The 9819-nt window shown below is 64.4% G+C and overlaps 1 protein-coding gene across 2 annotated transcripts; it reads right to left on the reverse strand.

The window, feature by feature from the left end:
- Positions 1-248: 248 nt before the first annotated feature.
- Positions 249-9618, reverse strand: CDK4 (cyclin dependent kinase 4). 2 transcript variants are annotated; one of them, XM_048832113.2, is made up of 8 exons: positions 9547-9618; positions 8391-8624; positions 6175-6310; positions 5543-5710; positions 4060-4169; positions 2955-3005; positions 1382-1517; positions 249-1098 (listed from the first exon to the last, which is right to left on the reverse strand). In XM_048832113.2, exons 2-8 carry the CDS (start codon positions 8606-8608, stop codon positions 1006-1008), a joined length of 912 nt encoding a protein of 303 aa, XP_048688070.1. In that variant the 5' UTR covers positions 8609-8624; positions 9547-9618; the 3' UTR covers positions 249-1005. The 2 variants fall into 2 exon arrangements, with proteins under 2 accessions (XP_048688070.1, XP_048688069.1); XM_048832112.2 differs by lacking the exon at positions 9547-9618 and adding an exon at positions 9176-9363.
- Between the last annotated feature and the right edge of the window lie 201 nt (positions 9619-9819).

Below are 9819 nucleotides of genomic sequence, written 5' to 3' on the forward strand. Positions count from 1 at the left end.
CCCGCTTCCTGGGGTTGACAGCCCACCCCAGATCTCAGACCCAAGGGTGAACAAGCCAATCAAGAGCAATGAGGGGCAATGCCCAGCTGCCTCCACTCCAGTGACCCCTTAACCTTGCCCTGTAACCTGCCACAATCACTGGTCCAGCAGCGAGCAGAGGAAGGGGACCTCTGACCCCCACATGATGAGGGGGTGCGGTCCCAGCTTTTCAGCCGCACCATTCAAACCCAAGACACGTTCAGGCAAGCCAAGGGACAAAGCAGGCTGGGCTGGGGCTGGACACGAGAGCAGCCAGGTGTGTCCGGGCGCTGCCCTCCCAGCCCCCTGCCTTCCCTTTATTGGGCTCTGGCCATTTTTAGAGCCGATAAAAGAAAAAAGTTAAGTGTCCAAGAACAATCATTATAAATATAAACTTGTCGATCCCCTTCCCCCCCGGGATTCCCCAATCCACCCTCAAGGAAGCAACTCCCACATGTGCACCAAGAATCCGGCAGTTTGCCCTGGCCACCGCCTGGTAGTAGAAAAACCGCGCGCAAATATTTCTTGTAAAAAAAAAACCAACCCACCTGCCCCGAGCGTGGGGAGCGGGAGGGGTCCGTCACGCTGCTCTCAGCCCCTCGCGCGGGGAGGAGGGGGCTGAGACCAGCGGCAGGAGGCTGGAATGTGATAAGGCAGCAACAGTTATCTTGTAAACGGTTACAAAAGGCGACTCAAAAGTGTCCGTGAGAACTCGGGGTGAGGCCCCGCCGGGCCCCTTCTTAACACAAACTGACCTTAACCAGAGCTAGGCCTGCCCAGGACCACGCGCCTGGGGAGGGGGGAAGACGCCACCGGAAGCCCAGCGTCCCCCGGGGGGAGACGTCTCGCTGCCTGCTCGAGTCCGTCTCCGTGTGCATGCCGGTGGCGGCTCCCCCCCCCGGGGGCGTGGGGCGGGTGCAGAACAGACGCTCTCCCAAGTCCTCCGTTGGGTCCCCGTGCGGGGACGGGGTGGGGGGCGCTGGGGCGTTACCCCTCCACCAGGCTCTTGTCCTGGAGGTAAAGGTGATGCAGTGCGTTGAAGGCCGAGATCCGCTGGTAGGGGTTAAAGGTCAGCATCTCCTACGGAGGAGAGGAGAAAGGGTTAAATGGGACGGACCCCACCCTACCCCCACAGAGAGGGACTTCGGGTCTGAGGCTCCCCTCCAGTGGATCAGCTGGGGGCCACCTGAGCCAACTGGGTGTTCAAAGAGTAAGGATCAATTAACAGGCCCCTGTGTCCTGTCTCATCTGTCGATACCCCCCTCCCCAACCCGCAGCCCCTTGCTCTCCCAGCCCTGGGCTCCCCACCCTCCAGCTCTGCCGATGCCCCTGGGCATGGCATTGCCAGAGCCCCCTGACCTACCAAGAGAAGCTGCGCCCCCAGCTTCTCCATCTCTGGCACAAACATCTCCACGGGCTGCGGGGAGCGTGCCGTGAAGGCGCAGTGCGGCAGGGCCACGTCCAGGGGCCAGTCGTCCTCTGCCGGGAGCCCGATCATGCTGCGGGGGGAGAGGAGAGAAGAGAACGACTGGGACAGGGCAGCAGGGAGGGGGTGGGACATGGGCACTGCCAGCCCAGAGCAGAGGTCCACGCAGCCCACCGTCCCATCCAACCAAGGGCAGGAGGAAGGAGAGAGGAACCCTGCCCGGGATGCGAGGGAACAACCTGCCCTACCAACTCCAGCCAGCGTTTTCCCTCTGCCCTGAGGCTAAAGGACTCTGATCCCTTGTTTAAAAACTAGGTATTTTTCTCTCTCTGGCTCTCTCATTGTCCATGGGGTGGGGTCAGATTCTCTTCTGAAGCCTGCCGAGCTCTCGGCCTCGTGAGCCCTTGTGGCAGTGAGTTCCACAGGCTAAGGCTGCATGGGATTCCAAGGATACCACCTTTCCGTTTCCTTGACAAGCCCTTTGTGAGCCGAGCCCAGGCTCCTGGACCCACTGGTGACTCCCTGTCCCACCTCCTGCCCCCTACACGGCTCCAGCCTCTTCAGACAAGAGCCTATCCTGGCGCAGTTCCGATCTCTGGGGAGGCCAGGGCTGACTGCAGTCTCACCCGCGATTCCCAGCAGGATATCTCCCACCTCCCTCCAGCCTCGTATCTGCAAGGAACAAAGGGGCCTTTTTAACCCCCGCTACGGTAACCCGTGTTCACCTTAAATTAATTAAAAGAATTAAATAATTAGATAATTAATAAATAAATTAATAAGAATTAAAAGAATTAAATTAATTAAAAGTTCACAGCGGCTGCTCTCTGGGCCAAGGGCCGGCTCTGTTCTGTCTGCGCAGCGCCGTGCACAAAGGGGTCCCGGTCCGTGACGGGTGCTCCTAGGCGCTACCGTAATACACCTAGTATCTAACTAACCTGGGTTCCAATCCTGGGCAGACCAGGCAGGGGTAGCTCGAAGCCCGAGGCAAACCCGGCCACCAGCACTGCTACCTCCCCCTCGGCCCCAGGGTTGAAATGCACCTTCCCTCCTCTAGCACAGAGCTGCTCGCAGCCCGCGGTGCTGGGCCCCGGGCCGCTTGCGCGAGGCAGCTCACTGGACATTCTGCACCCCATGCGGCAAAAAAAACCCTCGACTAACGTGGCCGGTCGCCTCCTTCCTTGGCCACCCGTGGGGGGAAAGGCTGGACCCAGCTTGATCTTGAGCGCGGCAGGGTGGGTCGCTTACTGAGCGTCCCAGAGAGTTAACAGGACAAAGGAGACAAGCACCCAGCAGCCCCCCACCCCACAAACTCTTGTGTTTATACCTCCAGAAGCAGCTGCCCCGCCCTGTCCCATCAATCAGCAGCTGTCACCCTGGATCAGCCCTTAGTGCCTCATTCAAGAGCTGCTTGAATGAGTCCCATCCGCCTCCCGAGCTGAGATCCCAGGATGCCCCCCGGCCCCACATCCAGCCCCATCCCGCAAGACACTAGGGAAGCTTCACAACTTACTCAAAAATCTTGCCCAGCTGGTCGGCTTCTGAGTTGCCACAGAAGAGGGGCCTGCAGGGGAGAGAAGGGCTGGCTTCTGAGCTGAGAGTGGGGCGTGCTCCCCGCCATTAGCCCCATCCCCACTCCCTTTGGGGCAGAACCCATATCAGAACCAGAGCCAGGATTCTCCTCCACTGTGGCATGCTCAGCTGCTCCGTCCCCACTCAGAGGTGGCTGCATGTGCACACACTCCCATCCACATCACCCTCCCGCCCCACTTAACAGGCTCAAAGGCCTAAGAGGCTGAACAATAGCGGGGGGGGGATGGGGGGGGCTCAGAGGGGCCAATAACAAGGGCAGTAACAGGCCAGGGCCCAACTCCCCCTCCCCAAGCTAGCCATGACCTGCACAGAAGGGGCTGGCTGGGCACCAGGCTCATTCTCACACATCCCCCCACCCCTGGAGAGGCCCAGAGCCGAGCCCACAAGGCCGGGAGGGGAGATCTGGCAGCGAGGGGCCCCTCCCCGTCTATCAGCACAGAGCGGAGCGGATAAGCCAAGCAGGGGGGTAGTTCCTGGCTCAGCCCTAATCAATTGTCTCCCAGCTGCGCTTGCTAAACTACGGCAAGGGGGGGAAGGGGGGAGGCAGAGACCAGCAGGTGGGCTCCCCATCATGATCTGCTGCTAGCTGGAGCCCAGAGCCGACCCAGCCGTGCCCATCCTAGTCCCCAGCAGGGCCATGTTACCGCAAGACAGCGTGACCGACTGGTCGGAGCAAGAGCCTGGGAGTCAGGGTTCCTGGCTCCGTGAGACACTGGGCACGACGCCTTCCACCCAGAAAAGGGACCTGACAAGACCAACCCCCTGGCATCAAGCACTTTGGGGTCCTTAGTTAAGTGGTGCTGGGGAGATGCCACCCTGGGGGGTTGTGGATGGGTGGGGTTCAAAGTTATACATGGACATCCAGCCACGCCCTGACCCGCAACACACCCAGCCATGCCCTGACCCGCCCACGCCACCCTGCACGTGCCCACGCCACCCATGCCTGCCCTGTGTCTGCAGGCACCCCAGTGCCGGCTCCCCGGCCCTGCTCAGCCCCTGCCCAGCTCCTCCCCACGCACACTCACTTCCGCCGGAACATCTCGGCAAAGATGCAGCCGACGCTCCACATGTCCACGGGGGTGGCGTAGGTCGACTGGAGCAGCACTTCCGGGGCGCGGTACCACAAGGTAACCACCTGCATGGGCACAGTCACGTCAGGAGTGAGGGGGGCGACAACCCAAGAGGGGCCCCCACAGGGCAGGGAGGACCCCTGGCTAGGCAGCCCCCAAGGCCACACGTCCTGATGCTTCCCAGACACAGACTGTGTTCTCCTCCCCGGTTAGAAGCCTGCTGGGGTTTAGGGCTCCCCTCCCGCAAGCAGCCTACGAGTCCCACATCTCCTGGAGGGCGAGTCTCTCCAGGGCTAGTTGGAAGCTCAGAGCTCCCGGTCCCTGCTAGGCAGGAAATGCCTTTAGGCTGAGTGTCCCCACCCACTGGTCCCAATTCCTGCCTATGGCACAATATTTACCCTACAGATTCCACGCACCCCACTGGCTGGGGGGAAGCATCATGGGGGCTGCCGGAGCCTGCAGCTGCGCCTCCTCCCCCCGCAGTGCAGGGACCCACCACACTGGAGCTCATCTTCGTGGAGATGTGACGGGGTAACCCCCAACAGCAACAGACCCAGCCTGCCCAGGCGGGGCTGCCCCAGGCCCTGGCTCCAGGCCCCCCGAAGAGCTGAAGTTAGCAGCTTGGAGAACCCCAAAATCTCAGCCCCCTGGCAGGGCAGGGGGCCTCAGAATAGGGCCTGGATCTCCAGCCCCCAGAGAAGGAGGAGCTGCCGAGTCAGACCCCTTTGCTGCTCACACAGCCATGAGCTTCAGCTATATTATTCCCGCCTGTGCTTGGAGGCCCTGGGAGCTCAGACCAATGATGTCTGAGTGCGCCCAGCCCCTGCCAGGTTCCCGGCACACCCCGCTCCCACCAGCATCGGCGGCAGGGGGGCCACTCGGAACAGCGGGGGTCTCCCCAGGGTCCCCTTCGGGACAGCGCCTTGTAGAAGCTGCGTGAAGATCCCACTGATGGGGGTAACCGGAAAGCACGCATGTCTGGACGGCTCCGAACCCTGGGGAAATCCCCCCTTCAGAGCAGAGAGGGGACCCAGCGGGCTGCTGCCCCATCTGCTCGGAGCACAGACAGCGAGAGCAGGCCCAGGCCGGCCCGGGGAAGGAGCCCGTTGCCCAGGGCAGGATCTCGGGCTCGGGGCCGACCCAGGGGGAAGATGCCTGCAGCAGAGGAGGAGGCTGACTCAGGCTCACACGGCTCCCAGCCCCCAGCCCCACCCACGGCAGCAGGTCAGACACTGACCAATCCCCTCCCCACGGCGGCAGGAGCCCCAGCGCCAAAGGCAGAATATTCCAGGAAGGAGCCGGGCATCTGCATCACAGGCACAAGTGCGGGACCGCAGGGGAGGAGGCCCCTCAGCATTTCAAAGCCAGGCTCCAGGAGCCAAAGGCTGCCCCGCCAACCCCCTCCACATGCACAGGCCTTAGGGCCGGGAGTGCTCACCACAGGGGTCAGGGCCATCTGGCAGCTGTAGATCCGGGCCAGGCCGAAGTCCGCCAGCTTCACTTGCCCACCGCTGGTCACTAGGATGTTCTCCGGCTTCAGGTCGCGGTGCACGATGCAATTCGAGTGCAGGAAGTCCAGGCCGCTCAGGAACTGGCGCATCAGGTCCTGGCCGAGCAAGGGGAGAGTGCAGGGTCAGATTCCCCGCCTGCCCCAACAGCGCGTGTGGGGCGGGGCCCAGGGACACAGGACGGGAAGGGCCCTCCTGGGGCATTGAGTCCAGCCCCAGAGCCCGTCTTGTCATCCTATTCGCAGAGCTATCCAGCTCCAGCTCCGGACCAGTTGGATCGTTTGTCCCCTACTGGAGGCTGTTGCAGACCCTGGGCCAACATTGTCTTTTGCCTTCACAAGCTCGTCCCACCCCTGGGCAGCCCCCGGCTATATTGATGGAGAGCACTCAGATGTGTTTAGGCTGAATGAGCCCAACTCCTGGAGCCTCCTCTGGGCGAGCAGCTCTCCCCTCCCCGATCACCCTCTTAGCCCTTCTTTGCCCCTGTCACAAGGGCAGGGGGTGCCGCAGGGCGGGGGCACCACGAAGGTCCCTACAGCCAAGGGCTCGGTTCCCCATGTACCTTTATCTTCTCCACTGGCAAGCCTGGGGCCGGCGCCTTGTCCAGATACGTCTTCAGGTCCTGATCCACGTGCTCAAACACCAGGGTCACCTTGGTCTCGCGCTCCGTCCGGGTGGTGGCACAGACGTCCATCAACCTGCGGCGGGGCGGAGAAGGGAGCTTGGCGGGGGCTGGGGATCCGAGGGAGGGAGGGAGGGGCCAGGCAGGGATCTGACACATGCTCTGGAAGCGGGGCTCCTGCTCGCAGCTGCAGGAACCCAATGATCCGGCTCGACACAGCGCGAAGGACCAAGGCTGTCTGGGCCCAAAGCGGGACTGATGGGACCCCCCAGGCCCATCTAGAGGGATGGATCACAGCTCTGCCAATGCCCCTCACTCCTGACCCGCAGCCCCCTGCTATCCCAGCCCTGGGCTCCCCTGCCTCACACACAGCGCTGCCAATGTCCCTCAATCCCAACCTACAGCCCCCTCTCCTGCCCCCCATGCTTTATATCACATGGTAATTTGGGGACAGGCTTCCTGAGCCCCTGTTGTGAGCATGCCCCTGAGCTCACAGTATCAAACCCCTGCCCAATAACAGAGCTGCAGCCAGTACTGGGCTGATTCGATTCCCCAGCTGCAGATCCTGCCGCCAGATAGCCCAGAGCAGGGCTCCAGACTCTTATCTGGCTAACTCAATCAGCGATTCCCGCGGCCCCACGGCTTCAGCACAGGACCCGGAGATCCTTCCCCCACTGCACTGCCCTCTGGCACAGAGAGGCAGGCAAGGGGCTGGGAACTGCCTGGGAAACGTCTGTGAAGCTGGTAGCAGGGAGGAGACGGGGGGGGGCTGGGCTGGCTCACGGGCAGACAGAATGGAAACTCTGTGTGCATCCCTCAGGGCCCACGACTCAAAGGGACGGAGCCCAGCAGAACCGGCCCCTGCAAGCCCCTCTGACAGGGGGAGCCGTCGCACCGAGGGCAGCGGGGTCCCCATCCCCGGAGATCACTGCGGGGCAGTATGCCTGGGCCAGGCCCTTCGCAGTGGGGTCGGGACGGCTCCACGAGCCCCTTTCACGGTAGGAGGCCGCCAGGGAGCATTCAGACAGCAGCAGGACGGTGCTCAAAAAGCTACAGTCCCTTGAGAGGCAGCTGCCCTCAACCCCCAGCGCACCCCCTGCCTCCAGGCATCCACCCCCCTCCCCAATGCTTTGCCACACGTCCCCCCAGCCCTGCTCCCGCCCCCTCCCCCCAAGGCCCTGCTACCGAGGCTGGATTTTTAGAAGCTCCCTAAAACGTCTCCATTTACCCCCAAGCGTCTTATACAGCCGGGAGAGGGGCAGGATGGGGACCCCACCACCAGTGACCTCCTTCCCTGGAGCTCTCCCCACCCTCCTGCCTTCACCCCGGGGTTTCTGTAAAGCCAGCAGTGCCCCAGACTGGCATCGGCAGAACCCCCAGCGGAGCGGAACCGACTGGCAGAGAAAGGCTAAGGCAACGGGCCTCTGAACACCTGGGGGCCAAGGCCGGGCAAGACTCAGAGCAGCTCTCGCGCCTCCTCCCCCTGCGCAGGCGGGCCCCTCAGCGGGGGGAGGACGGACACCCTCTGCCAGTGGAAACCCGCCCTTTTGCCAGCTGGGCCATCCCACGGCCCAGCTCCAGGCGCTCTCCCTCCCTGCGGCTGGCGTTTCAGGGCTCTCAGGGAGGAGGCAGCTTCCAGACCGCGGCTCAATTCCTAGAACCGGCCGCACATTTCCCAGAGCTGGCAAAACGAGCGCAGAGCGGCCTGGGGCTGCTTCCAGCTCCCAGGGATTAGCTCATACAGGAAGAGAGGCCCCAGAGAGCAGGGCAGGGTTCTGTCCCCGGCACGGCCACTCCAACCCCGCAGGCCGGACTGGCCATGTGTCTCCTACACAGACCCCAGATCAGGGACCCCTTCCCGCTCCTTGCCTCCCACCCACACCCCAAGCCCCCTTTCCCTTTCCCCCCACACCCCAAGTCAAGGGGAGCCCCCACCCCCTATGGGATACTGATTCCCCTTCTTGCACAGCCCGGGATGTTTATCCCAGGGAGGCGCAGAGGGAAGCGGCTGTTGGGTCCCCAAAACCAAACTCCCGCCAACGCAAACTAAGCGCCCTCCGGCCCCACGTGACCGGGCACCGTGGGCAATTCCTCCCCGGGGTCTCGGCTTCCTCCCAGCCCCGCCCCGTCCGCACAGCCGCCCCCCAGCCCCTCACCGGACGACGTTGGGGTGGTCGAAATGCTCCAAACGCTTGAGCAATGCCACTTCGCGCACGGTGGAGAGCGGCAGCCCGTTCTCGTTGGTCTGGACGCGCACGTTCTTGAGGGCCACGAACTTGCCGCTCTGCAGGTCCCGGGCCTTGTAGACGGTGCCGTAGGCGCCGACGCCGATCTCCGCCACCGGCTCGTACTGCGCCCGCATCTCCTTCGCCATCCTGGCACCGCGCCGGCTAGGAGGGAAGGGGGCGGCAGGTTAGGCGGCGACGCCGGCAAAGGGGATTATGAACTCTTAGCCACCCCGCCTGCTCCCTCTTGCACGCCACTGCCCAGCCCCCCAGATTCACCCCATCGCCCAGCCCGCTTCCCCCCACCCCTCCGACCCGGATACCCAGCCTGCCGCCCCCAGCTCCATCCCAGGCTCTCGGATACCATGGGGCCCCCTCTCCTGCCCACGATAAATGCGTCACCTGCCACCCCACCCCTGAAACGCACAATATGGGGCTCCCGTAGCAGAGCCGGGGCGACCCCACAATTGCCCAGCGCCCGGGACCCCAGAACGGCTGCCCCACAACCTCAATAACCCCACCACAAAGACACACCCCCCAACACACACTGCAGGGGTCCCACGCCCCCCTAAAACGGCACCAACCCCCCCCTTCGCCCCCCAAACCCACAGCCACCCTACAACCGCAGCGTCCTCGGCCCCAGACCCCTTGGGCAGCAGCACACGAGGCGTGGGGCTCGGCCCCCAGGAGCGACCCTACCAAAACAGACGCCCCACCTGGCCATTTCAGCGCCGAAGCCCTGCTCCGGCCGCGCCGGGCAGAGGGCGGCCCCGGTCCGGTGGCTGGCGAGACTCAGGGCCGAGGGCTCGCCCCACCCCGGCCCCACACCGGCCCCGGCCAGCCCTGCCCCCACCCCGGCCCGCACCATGTGCTGTGGGGGAGGGGACGGAGCCTGGGCTGCCCCGGGAATCCCGATGCGGACCAGCCCCCCCGCGGCAGGGGCTAACTTGGGGGGGTCAGTGCGGGGGGGGCACAATGCCCAGACCGGGGGGGGGACTGGCGGGGGGTCGGGGGGGGCTGGCGGGCCGCGCGGGGGGGGGCTCCGGGGGGGAGGCCCGGCCCGGGGGGGGGGGGGCCGCGGACTCACCCCGAGGTGGCAGCGCAGCGGTCGGGGCCGGGGGCCGCGGGTGTCGGCGGCGGGGCCCGGGCGGGGGCGGGGCCGGAGGACCGGAACCAGCGAGACGGGCCGGCCGGAAGGTCGATGGAGCAGCTCCCCCTCCCCGGACTCCTGGGTTCCCTGGTTCTGGGGAGGCGGGGGAGCCCGGACTCCTGGGTTCCTTGGGGGGAGCCCGGACTCCTGGGTTCCCTGGTTCTGGGGAGGCGGGGGTGCCCGGACTCCTGGGTTCCCTGGTTCTCGGGA

Source organism: Caretta caretta, chromosome 20 (genome assembly GCF_965140235.1).
Source record: "Caretta caretta isolate rCarCar2 chromosome 20, rCarCar1.hap1, whole genome shotgun sequence".
NCBI lineage: Eukaryota > Metazoa > Chordata > Testudines > Cheloniidae > Caretta > Caretta caretta.

What these genes read in the sequence shown, in the direction of transcription:
- CDK4 (XM_048832112.2), bottom strand. Translation starts at nt 9,327, where the DNA reads ATGGTGCGGGCCGGGGTGGGGGCAGGGCTGGCCGGGGCCGGTGTGGGG. An exon ending in TGCCAGTGGAGAAGATAAAG is followed by an intron (nt 5,711 to 6,174) that starts GTACATGGGGAA and finishes TTGCTCGGCCAG; the next exon opens with GACCTGATGCGCCAGTTCCT. An exon ending in GCCGAGATGTTCCGGCGGAA is followed by an intron (nt 3,006 to 4,059) that starts GTGAGTGTGCGT and finishes TCTCCCCTGCAG; the next exon opens with GCCCCTCTTCTGTGGCAACT.